General features: G+C 43.9%; 1 protein-coding gene across 1 annotated transcript in view; it reads right to left on the minus strand.

Moving 5' to 3' along the window:
* LOC119176709 (protein toll) overlaps positions 1-18,327 on the minus strand; it is a 34,265-nt gene extending 15,938 nt beyond the window's left edge. The window contains exons 1-3 of the mRNA XM_037428068.2: positions 18,124-18,327; positions 3,481-4,181; positions 1,148-2,015 (exon numbers count right to left, since the gene is read on the minus strand). Coding sequence (XP_037283965.2) covers positions 1,148-2,015; positions 3,481-4,179 — 1,567 coding nt within the window. The 5' untranslated portion in view covers positions 4,180-4,181; positions 18,124-18,327. The remainder of the gene's footprint in view (positions 1-1,147; positions 2,016-3,480; positions 4,182-18,123) is intronic.
* Positions 18,328-18,790: the final 463 nt, after the last annotated feature.

Here is an 18,790-nt window from a genome sequence, read left to right on the forward strand (position 1 = left end):
GCGTCTCTCATATTCATATGGTGGTTTTGGGACGTTAAACCCACATATCAATCAATTAGTGTTATAAAACTCCTTATTGTGCAAATTTAACAGATAAATAAACCTTCGGAATAACCAAGACAGCACAATGATAACAAAATTGTTCAAAAGCACATAGTTTACAAGTATATTTCACGGCTGCACTCAATGGTGTAGCCAGGGGGAGAGGGCTCAAATGCTCTCCCCCTGAATATTTTTAATCTTGTATGAGTGTATTCACGTAGGCATACAAACACACGCACAAACATGTTTACATAAAGAGTGGTTAAGCAAACGCACCCTTCCTTAGGAAAAAAAATGTTCTGGCTACGTCCCTGGTTGCACGCATTGATCAATCCACACGAATAGCTCAACACATTGGTGGTTCACAGAAAATATATTAAAAAATTTGAAACGACATGGTAGCACTGAGGTGATGTTAGCCGCCAATTATGGTTTAAGAAGCGATTTCATAGCAATACACACACACACACACACACACACACACACACACACACACACACACATACACACAAAAAATGCGTGAAAAGGTCAACGAGTACTAAATAGGAATAAAAAAAGGGCGGAAGCATCACGTCGAAACATAATCAATCGCTTACGAGGGGAAATTATTGTGGCGTTACTGTGCTACAAACATGCATAGTAATTGCACGTAATGCCCGCTTATCAACAACATGGCAGTTGACGAGATGAGCCTCGCTTCGTGAACTGCTTCATTGGCGTTCCAGTGAAGGCGCAACTGGATATCAATATCATAAATGTGTGCGCCACAGCTGACATAATCTGCATCAAAATTAATACCATGATTATCGCTAAACAATGAAGCACTGAATAACGAGCAGCGATATTTAGCAAAACATAACAATACGAGCACTTGACAACTGAAGGTTTATAAAAAACGGCAGTTATATTGAGACCAAAATTAGACGGCAACGTGTAAAAAAAGTTATACGAACAATAATGTCGAAAGCAAAGATGAGCTTCCCGGATACTTATTTGAGCAATGTGCGACGCAAGGTGGGGCCACGCAGGGCACAGTCAACAGAGGCACCCACGGACTTAAGGACACAGAGAACTGAAAGAAGTAAAAAACAAAAAAAAAACTCACCATCTAACGTCAGCCGCTTCAGTTTGTTGAGCACACGTGGGAAGCTGTCCCTGTGCAAGGATCTGAGTCGGTTTCCATCTAGCCTGAGTGTGTGCAATTCGTGGAGACCCTTGAAAGCTCCTCGCACACTGGTTATATTGTTCCTGTTCGCATAAATGAAAGAAAGTTGTCGGCTGCCGTCAAAATCCGCATCTACCAGCCTTCCCAGGTGGTTGTCATGAATGAAGAGATACTTCAAGTAGGGCAGGCCATGGAGCGACCCGTTGAGAGACACGAGTGATGTCCCGGTCATAAGGAGCACTCTGAGGCGAAAGAGACGATGAAAGCAGTCTTTTCCGAGCCACTCGAGCTTATTGCCGCTCAAATCCAGGTGTTCAATGTTTGAGTTACTTTTGAATGTGTTGTCTAGAATGAATTGGATACGGTTGTTCCTTAATGCCAATATTTTCAGCGCCGGCATGTTGATAAATGCATCCCCGATGTCTTCAATGAGGTTCATCGACAAGTTTAGCTTTTCCATGCGACGCGTCACCTTGAAAGTGTCCCGTATGCTGCGGAGTTTATTCGAAGCAATGAAAAAATACTTGAGCTTCGACTCCTTGTGAAAATAGTTGCCGGGAATATATTCAATGGCGTTGAAAGAGAGATCAAGCATCTTCAACTCTGACAGTTGACTAAACGTTTCATTCCGCAATTCGCTTATATTGCAGCTCCGAAGTTCAATGATTTCGATTGCGATGTTGTGAGGACCAACCCTAGAAAGCCAAGAGATGCCGTTATTGTTAGCACGGAGTATTTTGAGCTTGGGTGTGAATCCAGAGCATAACCGGTCAATACCGATGATGTTGTTGTTAGACAAGACGATTTCCTGAAAAGAAATGGTAAACAGAATAACAGACCCGGCTGTCTGCACATAATAATGTTTAACACAGAGCCGTTTGAAAACACCACTGGTCGTTCCACGCGAATGAACCATGCATGATCCGTGCATTTATGAGGACCATGCGCTTCTGATCACGTTTATTCATACTAAATGCGGCACCAACGATGCAACAACAAGCCAAGCCCTATACCGATTTTTAAACTCTATGAAAAGTGGCGGTCAAAGTGTAGCTCCCTCCTATAGTACAACTAACAATGTAGTCTCACAGCTTCTAAAGCACGCACATAATTTCATAATATAGCTTCATGATATCAATCAAGTTTATCATCTTATTTAAACTTCTTTTTTAAAATAAAACTATATATGTCCTGTAGGGCAGTCCGGTGTTCGATCACCAATGCAATGAAGTTCATCTCGCATACTATCTTTTCCGTGTTTATTCAAAAATACTATGATCATATGAAAACCTGCATGTGAATTTAATGTCAGCTTATATGCGTCTATAAGGCGCACAGGTTTCTAAAGCAGTGAAGCATGATTTTCAACGGCGTCTTTTTCTTTTTTTTCTTGTGTGGCCGTTCTTATTTCTGGGTCACCAGATATACAAGTGACACTGTGTCAAAATCGGAATAGAATCGTTGAATGTACAGGCAGCGTTGAAGGTTTGGTGGCGCCACTGTACGTCTAGGAAAACCTTAATACTTTCAGCAATTTGTGGCTGTATGCGGTCTAACTACAAAGTACACGTTAGCATGCTTTATACCAGGCCCGGTATCTGAATTCAAGGTTGCCTTCCAAAACAGTGAAAATATTGAGCTTTTTTTCAAATATATCATGTTTTTTTATATTTTTGCGCACACTGTACTAACATATGCGTCTAAAGTTTCTTTGCTAACGCCTCTCCTCACTATCATCGATATCGATTAAATGTTGCCTTTGTCCACGCGACATTTCTGCGACGACGTCTCGCATTTGAGCATAGCTTGAGAATGATATAGTGTTTGAACATTAAGCCTTACGCAATAATAAAGTTGGGACATGTGCGATCAATGCATGCACGTAGACACTGCATGCGAATACACACTGCAGGGAAACAAAGTAAATATAACTGTACAGATCATATTAGGTTATGCAGAATATCACTAGCATTTTGGCGAATGTTTCATTTCACATTGATTCTAATTTGTGGTTTGGATACGCGCGATTAGCGTGCACAATTTGGACGCATCAATATTCGTGTACTGAACAGAAACGCTTCAATAAAAAATTGATTAAAATTCATCCCAACAAACAGGCTAATTTTTACAACACTTGATATTGCTTAATAGGTGCCTGATTGCATCTTCGACACGGAAGCGTGAGCAGTATTACAATAATAGGGCACATATGCAGAAACAATATACGAAAGAAATGTGGATACAAGACAAGGTACTAGGGCTATCGTACGTACCATAAGATGTCCACGGCCTTGAAAAACGCTGTAGATGGTTTTCAGATAATTGTTGTGCAAGTCAACGAACATAATATTTTTCGCGTACTTGAAGAACGAATACGACATGTACTGTATTCGGTTGTTGCCCAGCCACACTTTCTTCAGGCCTCCAAGTCCTTCCAGGTCGTTAGTCCTGAGGCTCTCAATGCAATTACGCGACAGGTCCAACTCAGTCAGGTTCTCGAGCGGTGGGAAGTTTTCGATGGCTGTTATGCAGTTGCCTCGCAGCAGCAGAACCTTTAGGGCTGGCAGCGCTTCGAGACCTCGCGGAACAGCACTCAGCTTGTTGCGTCCCATGTGCAGAGTGGATAGAATCTTGGCTCCCTCGAAGCTGTCGTTCCGCGTGAACTGCAGGGGAGAGTTGGTCACAGACAGGGACTTGATTGTGAGGTTCTCAAAGTACCGCGAGGGAATAACTGTGAGGTTCACGCGGTCCAGGATGAGCGAGTCCAGTGAGAGGCCTCTGAGCGTGGAGATGTCCGCACTCAAGACGTCTCCATTCACGGTGGCGTTGCACAGCACCCGGAGACCCCTGCGCACCTTCTTGCAGGCGCAGCCGTCCAGATGCGGGCAGCTCGACTCAGCCACTCGCGTGCACAGGCGCCGCCCGAGAGCCGCGATGAGCACGACACAGGCCAGCTGCGCCGCGGCCCTCATCCCTGCGCAGAAATTACGCCGAAACGGTAAATAAACAAAGCTCCATCATTGTGTGGACGCTATATAATAATAATTGTTGGAATTTTAGGTTTCAAAACCGCAATATGATAATGAGATAACGCAATATTATATGGGGTTTCACGTCCTTAAACCACGATATGATTTATGTGAGATGCCGTAGTGGAGGGCTCAGGAAATTTCCACCGTCTGGTGTTCGTTAACGTGCAGTGACACGGCGCAGTACACGGTCCTTTACCAATTCGCTTCCACCGAATTGCGACCGCCACGGCCTGCATTGCACCCGTGACCTCCGGGTCGGCAGTCGAGCACCTTAGCCACTGATCCACCATGGTGGACGATATGATAATTACAGACGCCATAGTGGAGGGCTCCGGAAATTTCAGGGTTCTTTAAAGTGCGCCTAAATCTAAGCGAACGGGCCTTAAGCACTTGGACTTCAGTGAAATGCCATTGCCGCGGCCAAGATTCAATCCCGCGACCATCGGGTCAGCAGTCGAGTGCATTAACAACCACTGTACCCCCTTGAACTGGTATAGCGCATTACGGGGAAGAAGAAACGGCCGAGCAGACCGACACAAGAGGACAGAGCGCTAGTCGGTCTGCTCGGCCGTTTCTTCTTCCCCGTAATGCGCTATACCAGTTCAAGTACGACGAACCAACTCGCCCAATCTTCAACACTCGTGCACTGTACCCCCACGGCGGTTAATAGAAAACATAACGTATACCCCTGAAACAGTTAAAAGACGTGACCCAATGACTATACTTGTTGTTAGAGGCCACATTTGAGACTCGCAAGCTCGCTTTGTATTAGGGGCATCATTGTCTGTCAAACAAAATCTAACAGTCTCGCAGAGCCAAGGAACAACTTAGGCTCTCCCATTAAAGGAAAATAACATGGAATAGACATATCTCAGTCGCGAAATCTTGTGTCAGTACCCATTGAAAAATATGTGGGATTTAATGTCCCAAACCCACCATATGATTATGAGAGACGCCATAGTGGAGGGCTCCAGAATATCGACCACCTGCACTGCAAAAATTTTACACCTTAAAGGGTGTAAAACGGATGTACGCATTGAAAGCACCGATATGAACACCCTTTTTACACTCCAGTTTTTATATTTTGAGGTGTTCGTGAACAAGACACCCTCAAAACACCCCATTTACACCCTTGGGGTGTTATGAACAAGGCTACAAATGATTGATTGATATGCGGGGTTTAACGTCCCAAAACCACCATATGTATATGAGAGACGCCGTAGTAGAGGGATTCGGAAATTTCGACCACCTGGGGTTCTTTAACGTGCACCCAAATCTGAGCAAACGGGCCTACAAGGCTGCAAAGGCACACAATTTTCGGGCAGTTTTCCTTATATTCTTTGTAACATTAACCATCTTGATACCAGCAAGGCTCCTGCTACTAGCTGCTTGCAGGTCTAGTAATGAATCGAAGCAGGAAATAAAGTGACCGAAACGCAGTTTTCATCGATAAAGCACGCAAACTACTATAAGATGGAATATGCAACAGGAGCGCCGCTTGCCCAATAGAAAGAGCCAATTCTCTTGTATCTGCTCCTTTCATCTGTGTCATTTGCGTGATTAGCAACACTCACAAAGTGCACTGATTTGCCTGAACAAGGCAATGTTGCGTACATTGGTGTATTCATGCATGAAACACTCCCCCCTCCCCCCATCCCCCATAAGATTGAAGCTTTTAAAGCTGAAGGTAAAACGTCCACCACATCAAAAAAAAAAAAAGAACTGCACAATTGTTTAGCCATAAGCACCACGTCTACAGGCCAACATGTCCCTTAGAAACGAACATTGATGTGATGTATTTTTAGTTGACACATTTTTTTTATTACTGTAGCGAATATTCTTCTTCATGTGTCCTTAAAGGGGTCGTGAAACGGTCGCTTTACAACGACAATGCGGCACCATCGGCAGCCACATGCGGTAACTTTATCATCAGCCCGAGTGGACCTGCATAAAAGCTTTGCCTATCGAGGAACGGGGAACTCTATTATGGCATATCGAGCACGCTCAAGAGGCGCTCATCGACGTCTGCCATACGCGACCCGCGTCCCACAAGGACGCTGCTTAATACGACGTCAGAGTTCAAGTTAACGCTGCTTGCGTATGGCAAAGACGCTGACGAGTGTCCCAGCTGCACGCACGCAAGTACCGAAAAGTTCCGCGTTCATCGATAGCGGAATAATTACTTATGATGACGTCACCTAGTTAGTGCGTGTGGACGCCAGTGGCTTCGCATTGCCGCTTTAGAGCGAGCGTTTCACGACCCCTTTAAAAGTGCGTCATGTTAATTAGGAAGAGAACACCGACCATAAAGAAAATGCAGAATAAAGACATTTCGGTGACCTTGACGCAGCCTTGCTGACAATGACGGGAGCCTTGTTGACTAAATTGCGAACAAAGCTCTCCACAGGGGAGCCGAAACACATTCTCCAGTTCTCTCTCTCCATCTCTCTGTTTTTTTGTTTTTTTTTGTGGATCCCCTTCTTTTAATTTATGTTACTTCCCCAGCAGACGTGCTTCCGTCAAAGCCTTGACTTTGTAGGTAGTGAGAAATCAACATTGATGAAATATTTTAAGCCACGGTATTGTTCCAAGGACTGCAAGATAAGTACAAATATATTGTCGCGACGTGACGACAGAAGTAGTATTAAACAGGTTGAGAAAGTAGCAGCAGGTCAGTATTTTTATTTACCACGCGCCAGAGCGTTCCTCTTCTTTCTCGTTATTGCTTGCTGCATAAAAGCGCGCGGATGCGCTTATGCGCTGTCGTCTTCGTCTTCCTAGCAGCACCTACGTGGCAATATGTTCTCATCGAATAGTGTGACGGCCGATGCATGCAATGTTGCGAGGAGCAATGTCTTTACCCAAATGAAAGTGCCGATAAAATAGCCCCAGCATGACCCTGCAAGCGCAGTCCCTAAAGGCCCATAGAGCTAAGCAGAAACCATCAGCTTAGCTTTTTTACCAGTATTCACTACATTAGGTCGGTGAAGGTGCGCTGAAAATATTTCTCCTGAATATTACAAGAGCGTGTTATGACTAGCAGCTCGTCCTGGCCGCAATGCACCGTCACAATGTTCACTGCGATTCAGATGCACTGTTAAAGAACGAGTATAATGCAACAAATCCCTGCCGGAAAAAAAAGAAAAAAAAAGCAGCGCCCGCGCGATCATTAGAGGGCCAGAACTAGCGTTAAACCGCATCTAGCCGGTCCCAGAGCGCCACAAGGCGCCATCAAGTCTCGTAGCCTAGACAACTTCGGCTGCCCGGGCGCATTGCGCGGGAAAGGGACCGGCGTCGTCTTACATGTCACTGCGTGCGCTGGCGAAAAACTATCCCGTGTGTGTGCGTGTGGTGCGCGTGGCTTCTCGATCGGTAGTGTTTATTAGTCGGTGTTTAGTTCGAAATGTGCCTGCGCTCTGTGCTCGACCTGTGTGTTCTGTTAGTGCTGATTATTGCGAAGGTGCACCATTCTGAAGGCTGGACCTGCGGATTCATATTGTGGAGCACTCGAAGTAAAATAGTGAGTACCGCTCTCACTTTGTTCCGTTCATCGCTTTGTTAACTGCGTGAACACGAGAGTAACGCTTTCAAACAATTTTGTTTTCAACATATATAGTTGATGACAAATCAGCATTTGTTTACGTAGCGAGAATATTTGTCCGAACTGTTTCACGGGGATGATGGAGAAATGTGATTGTCGGCAAGTTTTTTTTTTGGTTTGTTTAGATTGTTTGGAGTGCAAAGCAGAGTGAGCGTGCGCCGCTGAGGTTCAGCGAACAATTTGAACAGATGTTTGCAATACCCTTTGTGGGCAGTCGTGTTTAACGGGGCCCGCTCGTGATCAACATCAATTTTAGTTTACTAATAAGACATGTGTGGGGACGGCGCCTGTTAGCTCTAAGCATCAATCGTATCGAAGACGCATATGCTTGGGTTTGTTGGTAGTTCATTTGCTGTCTTTTTTTTTTCTTATTGCACAAAACGACCGAGAGCGGAAAGCAAGGGCATGGTGTCCATGTCGTTGTTTTCGGTACTTTTTCGTTTTGTGCGCTAATACTGCCGTGATAACTCGGGTTGATGCATCGGGTGACAACACAGCATATTGCTTCGCGTTAGGCGCGCCTCGCGAAGTTTGCCTACTTGGTTGCTTGGTTGGTTGGTTCCTCAACACCTTGGCGCAACCCACCAAGGGGGAAAGGCCATGAATGGGACGGTGCCTTGCTTTTTGAATTAATTCACTTCTTGAAAGAGAGGGTTGGATTAATTAGGCAATATAGGATACTTGCTAATACCTTCAATTTCGTTACATTTGTCTTCACCTGTATTGTCGTTCACCCCCAAACGTAGCGTGACACTGCTGACAGCCGTGCCTGTGGAGCGGATCGAGCACTGAAGCTGGACTTTTGTTTGAACAGACCTTTCGTCTGTGTGTGTGGCCGAATTGCCTACTTGATCAGTGCAAACGCTTGTTTGAACATAACTGCTAACGTTCGAACACATTCTATTTTATTCCGCTTGTTTCCATCATGTGTAACATTAATTATGATTGTTGTTATTGGGAGTTATATTGGCTTCGCCTCGCTTTGGCGTTTAACGTCGCGGAGTACTTTAGATGTTAAAGGTATTTTCGCTATGTGAAGCGTATTGTTAGTTTTTTTTTTGTTGCACAAAAAACACTTTATGTTATACATACTGCCCGGTATCTAAGCATGTCTTGCAGCCAAAATGTAAGACTGGGCAGAATATTTATCTGGGAACACAACACGCACAGCCACTGAACAGCCTACGTTACATCGGGAAGGAGTTGTGCTTTCTCACCCTGACAGCATGATTGAAACAAATGGCCCTAGTTTAGCAGTATGCAATGGTCATTGAGTGATAGTAACAGGGTCGCTTTATTCCAAATTTCCCAGTCAATTTCGCGGCTATGGCAAATGTGCTTGAAAAAAAAATTGTGCTGATTTAACGCACTGAAAACAGCGAACTGCTTGAATATTTCGGAGAGAAAAAAAGTTTTGGTCACGTGGTTGCCTTTTAAACTTCCCAGAATGTTGTTTGAGCGTTGTTTGTGGAAAAAAAATTATTTTACAAGTACCGCTCTTTCTTTTTTATACAAAGTTTGGCACATGTTAAGTAAAGGGGCTTATGTAAGGTGTTTGAAACTCAATAATATTAATACCATTTTTCGGCCACATACGTCTGCAAGAATTTAGCCAAAATGTATTATGCTTGCATTTTCTTATTGCGATACGGCATTTTGTATGAATATCTGAGCTGTGACTACTTACTTCAGACAAAAGATATTTTAATAAAAAATTATTTTTAGACATCTCAAGCTGTTAACCTCTACGAGAAAAGATAACTGATTTTACAGAATTGTAATATTTGTCCATATTGAGACGCAATTCGCACCATGTGGTGGTCCAATTAAAATCACCTTTTACCTAAATTGAAAGCAAATAGACAGTTCTTTGTATCTGACAAGTTTCATCATTACAATTTCTATTTCAGAGAATAAAATAATTTTTTTAATTTTCTCATCGACGGCAATGGGGAACTTCGAGGTGTCGGCTCCCGTATGTCCAAATGGCAAATGGGAAACTTCAAAAATCATTTAGGGGCAAAGCTCATAAGGCCGTGGGTCGTTCCCTCCTCTGTAGTCGTACTAGTATTATGTAGCCACTTCGAGTTGCACAATAGATAGCGTTACTGGTTTTCAGAACATATATACGGACAAAATGATGATTTGTGGGGCGAATCGTTCGTGCGTACATTTGTGCTTTCGTCCGTTCGTCTGTGCATCCATCCGTCCGGGCTTCCGTGTGTCGGTCTGTCCGTGAGTCCGTCCGTCTTTCTGTTCGTCCATACTGGCGTCGGACTGTCTGTCCATCCGTTTCTGCGTCCGGACGGACGAACGCTACGCCCCACTCATCATCATTCACTCCGCGGATATGCTGTGATCATCTTCTCAAAACATAAATTGCTATGACAAAATTTGGCACATGAAAAGAACTGTTTATTTGTTTTCGATTTAGGTGCAAAGTCTTTTTTATTTCAACCACGACCTGGTGCAAGTTGCGTCTCATTGCAGACAAAACAACTATTTTGAGAAATTCGCGATTTTTTCACGTAAAGTTTGACAGCTTGAGAGGTCTAACAGGTTTTTTCCTCCAAATATGCCTTATGTGGGTTAAGTATTCACTCCTCAGATATTCATTCAAAGTGCAGTATTGATATTGAAAAATGCAGATATAGCACATTTCGGCTAAAGTATTTGAGGCGTATGTGGTCGAAAAATGGTAATAATATTACTGAGCTTCAAACACTTTACGCAAGCCCTTCACTTAATTTGTAGACCGAATTTGGCACGGAAGAAGAGGTACTTATGAAATAATTTTTTTTCACAAACAATCAGACGAGATTCCGGGAAGTTCAGGAGGCAGGCACGTGCCAAAAAAATATTTGCGAAATATTCTAGCAGTTAACTTTTTAATGGAGTAATTCAGCGCGATTTTTTTTCGAATACATTGAGATGGTCGCCAACATGGCTGAACGTCTGACGTGACCCCATAGCCAATTATTCCATTATATAATTGTATCAATGTGAACCAGTTCAATAACACTAGTATCATTCGCATTTTATTTATTTTATTTATTTACAGTACCTACAGCGCCCGCGAGGGGCATTCTTGTAGGGGGGAGATAACGATTTCGAAATGCAGAAAGGCGACAGTCCATTAACACTGAGTTGAACATAAAAGAAATAGAGATACATAATAAAGCATCCAATGGTGACACGTAATAAACATTGACGTGGGTGAAGATACAGCAGCAAGAAATATATATATATATATATATATATATATATATATATATATATATATATATATATATATATATATACAGATAAAAGCAGGAAAAAAACTGAAGCGTAGATCGCTAGAGAGATGAAACGAAAGTGTAGGCAACTTTAATGTGTGCTCAGGCTACGATAAAATATGATGTTCCAGCGCAGTGGCGAATGTTTCCCTGGACGCGGCTACAATTTCATGAGGTAGTTTGTTCCTCTGCTTAATTGATCGCAGAAAAATGAATATTTAAAAAGGTTAATTCTGGTAGCGAACTCGTGCACTTTAAGGGGGTGATCAGTACGAGCAGATATATACGTAGGCTCCGATATGTAGTTTTCTTTGTGAATACCCGTTAAACCATGGAATAGTTTGTGAAACAGAGATAAACGTAAGAATTTGCGCCTGTCTTCAAGAGGAGGCCATCCTAAAGTACTCCTGATTTCGAAAGATCTTTTAAAAAAGTTGTAATCACCCGTGACGAAACGGGCCGCTCTCAGCTGCACGGGTTCTAGAGCGTCGATGTTCACCTTAGTAAAAGGGTCCCACGTGCTGCACGCGTATTCCAAAAGTGGGCGTACATTCGACATATACAGGATTTCTTTCAGGCTGGCCGGTGCTTGTTTAAAGTTACGTCTTAAGAAGTTTAATGTGTTGCTGGCCTTTGTTACGATATAATTTATGTGGGCATTCCAAGTCAAATTGCTGGAAAAAATGACTCCTAAGTACTTATATTCTGTTACAAGGGACAGTTGTGTTGTATTCATGACATAGTTTGCCATCAGCGGGTGTCTTTTGTTTGTGAATCTTAAGAGGTTGCATTTGGACAGGTTGAGTGTCATGTTCCAAGTCGCACACCAAGACATGATTTTGTTCAGATCATTCTGTAGAAGTTGACTATCTGATTCACTTGAAATTTCACGGTAAATACAGCAATCATCTGCATATAACTTCACACGGCAAGACAAGTGTTCAGTAAGGTCATTGATAAATATAAGAAAAAGCAGGGGCCCTAAGACGGACCCCTGTGGCACTCCAGATAATACAGAGACATTAGAAGAGCGGACACCATGAAGTATCACGCGTTGGTTTCTATCACAGGTACGCTTCCAACCACTTCAGGAGGGTGTTCGGCAAGTTGAGGTAGGACAACTTTAGTAGTAACAGGGTGTGAGATACGGTATCGAAAGCTTGCCCCGCCGCGGTGGTCTAGCGGCTAAGGTACTCGGCTGCAGACCCGCAGGTCGCGGGTTCAAATCCCGGCTGCGGCGGCTGCATTTCCGATGGAGGCGGAAATGTCGAGGCCCGTGTGCTCAGATTTGGGTTCACGTTAAAGAACCCCAGGTGGTCAAAATTTCCGGAGCCCTCCACTACGGCGTCTCTCATAATCATATGGTGGTTTTGGGACGTTAAACCCTACAAATCAATCAATCAAATCGAAAGCTTTCCGAAAGTCTAAAAAGATGCAGTCAACTTGCAAACCTGAGTTAATAAATGCTGCGATGTCATGGCAAAATTCTACAAGCTGAGTGTCGCAAGAAAAGCCAGCCCTGAAGCCATGTTGCGTTGGAATAATGAAGCTATTTTCTTGAAGGTGTGCCATTAAATTTGTATAAACAACATGTTCTAATGTTTTACAAGCAACGCTTGTGAGTGAAATTGGCCTGTAGCACGTTCTTGTTTTTGAACCACTTTTGTGAATTGGAATAACATTTGCAGTTTTCCAGTCCGAAGGTAGAGCACCAACTTGAAGATATATCTTAAATAACAGTATTAAGAAAGGGGTGACAGACAATGCACAGTTTTTTAGAACAAAATTTGAAATAAAGTCAGGAACGGTAGCCGAGTGGATGTTTATCTTCCGTAGTAATAATGCGATACCATCTTCAGACAGCTCAATTTCTCTCATCTGAGTAAGCTCTCTGACGTCATGTGATTTCAAAAGTGCGGCTTTTGAGCATGAAAACACGGAGTGAAAGTAAGCATTGAAGGCCTCTGCTTTTGCCAAAATATCTGCGCTGTAGGCGTTTTCATCTATGACGTCAGGGATAGCGTCACCAGAGTTCTTTTTGCTCTTGACATATTTCCACATTTCTTTTGGATTAGTTTTCACTTTGTGTCCTAGAGTGAAAAGAAACTTTTTATGTGCTGTGTACTTTTTATGTGCTGTGTTTTTAATTACTGTGTAGTAACACGTTACTACACAGTACTTAATTTTACAAGTTACCTGCACTGAATACCTACTCAATTCGCATACTGTCATGTATGCTCAGTGGCATTGTGCTTTTGTGCAATACAGATAAAATATGTATATGTTGTTGCGCGTCGTACTGCATTCCTTTTAATAAACTATTCGAATGAGCACCATGGTAGATCTGCAGAAATACACATGTAGCTGCGGTGATGCATACTTAAGCATAGAACTTGACATTCACTTAGATTGGTCGATGCATGCAGCTAATGGAACATTATCAACTTGGAGCAGCACCTTTTTATTTGCCTGCGCGAGCAAGCTAAAAGGATAAAGTAAGGCTCATATCTATGGCACGAAACGTATAGTGATTCTGCCACAGCGCGCTTTTTATGGCGTTTTTTGCTCAGCATACTTTTTCTTGCATTTCTAACTGCAGTGGAGCAGTTAACCTTTTGGGTTTAATATTTTTGCAGTGTGGGGTTGACGTGCGTTATCAGTACCCATCTAAAGCAGTAATCGTCCAACATAAACCGTATTGCCATACGTATACGATGAAAATCTGTTTCTCAGTTTGTTTTTACCGCGGTATGTTTTCGGCGGTAAAAGGGCTACTTGCAGTGCCCTGTATCGATATAAGCTGCGCTCCAAGATCTTCCTTCACACGCAGCTGCGCCAACTCATAGAGTTGCGGAATGAAGCCTCTGGTCCGCTTTGGCCCGAATCGCAGCTTTGGCCTTATATCGCACTCCGCGTGCTTTCTTAGATACTTTGTGCAGCGGTGACGTCAGACTTTTTCCCTCCACGTTTGACTATGTACTGCCAGCTTTGCAGAGAGCAGCACGTTCTTCTGTTTCACGGCAAAGGAACCGGATCATCGCGGAGAAATGAACGGCGACCGTGCACGACGGAGGTGATGACGAGGACTCACGAGAGGGAGCAAGTGATGACAAGCGGTATAGTTTCTATAGGCTCGCGTGGCGCCCTCCTAATCACACCGTTCGTTTCTCCCAAATTCGTGCGGAAAAGTTCCCTTCCATGAGGAAAAGCAACGTCTTGCGAGGCAAAGCGAATTTCTCGGGGCGTCTCACGCTGCCCGATGTTATATGTAAGCAGTGCTCCGGCGAGTTTGGTTAGATGTGGTCACAGATTTTCCGCGTGCAGGGTTATTTCGCTCAAAGCACGGTTGAGAACAATGTGGCACGGTAGCGCATAAGCGAAGTCTCGTAGTTTTATATCTCATATTTCGCAGGCGGTCTTTATACGCCGGGAAAATTCACCGCGCAGTAAGTACGGTAATTGCCAGAAAGAGAGAGAGAGAGAGAATTGGTCGTTTTGGAATGGTTTTTCTTCAACATCACAAAATACAATCGACCCTGAAGTGAATAATTAACAATCTGCGCAATTCATTTTCATTATTCAACTAGCTTAAGCGCACTATAAAATATGCCCTGACCAGCACTACATCACGGCAAACCACATGTCGTTGGTTTCATTCAGTTGCGGTAAACCACATTTTTTTTAATTCTTTATTCTAGTTACGTGAAACATCCGGTATAATCACTGGTTTTAGGCGCGCAAATTAGGCTTGATCACATGCACGATCATGATGCGCGCGGTCATGAGGGAGTCTTGATTAATTTGGAATCCCTGGGGTGCTTCAGCGTGCACCCAAATCTAACTTAGACGGGTTCTTTTGCATTTCACTCCCGTCGAAATGCGGTTGCCGTGTACGGGAATCGAACCCACGCGCTCGAGATCGATTCGAAACACGACCATGCCTGCCAAGGCGAGGATTTCGCGAAAATTCAAGAACGATAACTGATTTCCGCCTCGGTGGCATACCAGTGAAAGGCATTACCAGAATTAACTATACCTTTCCCATTCTCTTCCCACATGCTTCACCATGTGAACTGTTCATAGAAATCAGTTTTATGTTGTGCAACGCGTCCTGCTCAGCAGCGAATCAAACACGATAACATTAAGGCGCATCTAAAACTGCGGGGATTAAATTACTCAATATCATGCATTGTGGGTCGCGCACCTATCTCGCTCTCTCGACACATATATCAAGCAATATGAAGTTAGCTTACGACGCATGCGCAGTGGCACGAAACGGTAACGCAAAGCTTTGTGTACGCGATTCTAAAACTCTACACATTTATTTGCGACAGTTTAACTACTTATGCGACTTTGTGCTCTCGAGTTACCGCTCGAGGAAGCTTACCACTTCGCATTTTTTGTTGCTCTTATTGTTGCTGTACAGACGTTTCACCTATTTTCATGAGTGTCCAGATTCGTTCGTATACAACTGGCACTAAAAACATGTGCAGCTTGCCCCTTTCGAGGATTGCCTCATTCGAAAATGGAAAGTTCTCTAGTCTGCCTCCTGTTCGCATAAGATGTTTCAGAGTTCATGAGGCCCCGCCGCAGTGGTCCAGCGACTAAGTTACCCTGCTGCAGACCCGCAGGTCACGGAATGGAATCCCGGCTGTGGCGGCAGCATTTTCCGTAGAGGCGGAAATTCTGTAGGCCTATGTGTTCAGATTTGGGTGCACGTTAAAGAACCCCAGGTCCGGAACTCCGGAATTTAAGGAGCCTTTCACTACGGCGTTTTATAATTGTATGGTGGTTTTGGGACGTTAAACCTCACATATAAATCAATCAATCAATCAATCAATCGAGTTCACGTGTGCTCGGATCACGGCTTTTCGTCGGCTTCCGGCTGCACACGTCTACATCCCACTTAGAAGCGAGCGTCGGTGAGAGAAAAAACTGCTTCTTGAAGATAAGCGTTCATGCTTCCGGCCAGTCGTATTCAGTGCAAGTGGTGGTGTCTGTTGATGTGAAACAGACGAGACACTTGTCATGTTATATTACATTGCCTGGCGCAATCCTGAGCGATGGTCTGGGAAGCGTTGAGGCAGTTTCATTGTTTGACAAGAGCCGCCTTATCTGTTTGCTGTGGCCGAGTGTCAAGCGTATTTCACCGCGGCTGTATTGTTCAAATTGACTTGCAGCGATTGTGACCTTCTACCGAGTGCGCACTCTAAAGGTTGCCGCCGCCACAGTCATCACCATAATCATCGCTTGTGGTCATCGCCAACAGTGAGCCAATGACGGCGAATGACAAAAAAAAAGGAAAAAGAAGAGAGAACAGAAGAAAACGAAAAGAAATTCGGACCGATTCCACATGCGGCAAAGCAATTCCAAACGAAACGTGTTTTACTATACAGTTGTAGTATGATTGTAATTAATGAATCTAACTTTTACTTCAGGAAAAAGGACGGCTAGGGCCTCTCGGATTATGTGGAGAAGGGATCGCTGGGCGAACAGCATCAGATTGTTAAATTGATATCAGTTCTTTCAAATTCATCGTACGCGTAGAGTCATAGAGTTATTGTATTCGAACACTGCATCCACATTCGCAAGGCATTATCTGCGCTCTTGCGCCGTCACATAATCCCACCTTCAGAATACGAGCACTGCGTGATCAGACAATACAGCGCACTCACTTTCGTTAATTGGCAATGTTCAGCGCTATGTGGTCATGGGAACTGCATTCATCAAGGCAACACCCCCCCCCCCCCTTGCAAAAGATGAAACAACCGCAGTTTAAACAATCCAGTCTTGCCCACGCTGAACATATCGTGTAAACAGTAGTAGCGCATTATTTTGATTAAATGAACTATATACGAACCCCTGGTGACGGGGGTTAATTTTCGCGTTATTATTTTGCTTCTGTATGTGGCTCCCGTAAACAATGACTACATGTTGCAAAATTTATCGTACACACATACAAAACATATCTGAATGCTAATTGTTCCAGCATCCCACAATACATGAGTACTATTAATTGCGAAATAAGTTTGCGACCTGTGGTATTCATCATTCTTCAATGCCAAACAATATGTATCAAATATTCGTTCCACTGGTGTTAGCCGCAATGTTTAGTTTAATACCCCATCGAGAATAACTCATTGTGTGGTGTAGCAACGATTATGATATAGCGGTAAGAGCAGAAAAACCTAAAAAAGAAATGAAGAGCCCGTGGTATACACCAGCATATGTACACGCCTAAGTCGACTCGCTCGTGAGCGGATTATTGTGAAGAACTATAAATGTGTCCGTAAATACGGGATAGTAAGTTTCAAGATGGTTTGCCAAATGCGAAGACGGTTCTCATGATTTTTAGGCGCGCTATCAGTGCTTGCTCAAGCTAGCAATATCTGAACTGTGCATTTCACAAGCTTCTTGTCTTTGGCGTTTCTCCCGTACCATTTTTATTGTTTCACTTGGTCAGTGGGAAGCACAAACTAACGACCGAGTGTGAATGGCCATATTCTACTTGTCCAGTGGATATCTAAAATTTTTCATAATAAGGTGCACATGATTTTCGCAGCGCTGTCCCCCGTACTTGAAACTTTAACTTAACAAATTTGTCTTTTTATCTGGGTGTCCTGAGTTATAGTTAAGTAAAGGTTATTAAATTTTTCTTAAGATATTTAGAGTAAATTAAGTGCGACAAATTACTTTCGAGTAGGCTTTACGATAATGATTGGCAGTTGATCGTTTCTGAACCACATCATGTCTACTGGCATTAACTACCAGCAGGCCTGATGCGAAGAGCAATGAGAAGCGGAGGCGAGTACCGCTAAGGCTGTGGTTAGCCTTACATAAATAGAGCGCCGGCTTCAAGCTCGTATAAGCGCGTGAAAGCGCGCAGTCCGGCACCCGTCGGCTTCCTCATTCTTCATTACGCCACGTGTAACGGCGCTTCGGGCACAAGCAACTGCATTGGCGGGATGCAAGTCGGCAGAATGAAAACGAGAGGTGTATACGTACGTCGCAGTGTGACAGGGCGACACTGCTGTTCCCGCAGCAGCGCTCAGCTTGTCTCCTCGGCTAACCCGGCAGAGGCACTGACGGCCATTTTGCGAGGCTCGATGACGTATGGGCGAAACTGCTGTGCGCGCTATCGGTGGCGCCCATGCGGCCTGACACGGAAGCCTTCGCGTCACAGCAACGAGTGATAAGAGGGCACGAGTTCTGAGCAGCGCTGTCAGAAAGCTGGTCTAGGAGGGAGGAGTCCCGGGGCACTCGTTCAAATGCGTGCCGTCGGAAAAAAAAATAAAAAAGAAATCGTACGTCCGTGCACTGCGCGCTGCCCGAAGAAAACAGACGGTGTGTCGCTCTCGGTATCTCCACTTTCACGATGTAGACGTTATCGTTTTTTTTTTATTTGTTATTTCTTAACATTGAGCAAAACCGCTATACGAATGGCCCGCAAGTCCTTTCCTGCGGAGCCTTTTGTAACGGCCGTTGCTGTATAGGCGTCAGCGAAAAGGCAAAAAACAACAAAAACAAAAAAAGAAACAGTCGGTGCGCTCTTCAAAGGCGTTCCAGAATAAATATTTTCCAAACATCCTCATGTATGCTATTTAATAAGCTTTGAAGAGCTACGTAAAGTTCCGTGGTTGCTTTACAGCAAGGCTGAATATAGCAGGTTGTG

Source organism: Rhipicephalus microplus, chromosome X, assembly GCF_043290135.1.
Source record: "Rhipicephalus microplus isolate Deutch F79 chromosome X, USDA_Rmic, whole genome shotgun sequence".
NCBI classification, from domain to species: Eukaryota; Metazoa; Arthropoda; class Arachnida; order Ixodida; family Ixodidae; genus Rhipicephalus; species Rhipicephalus microplus.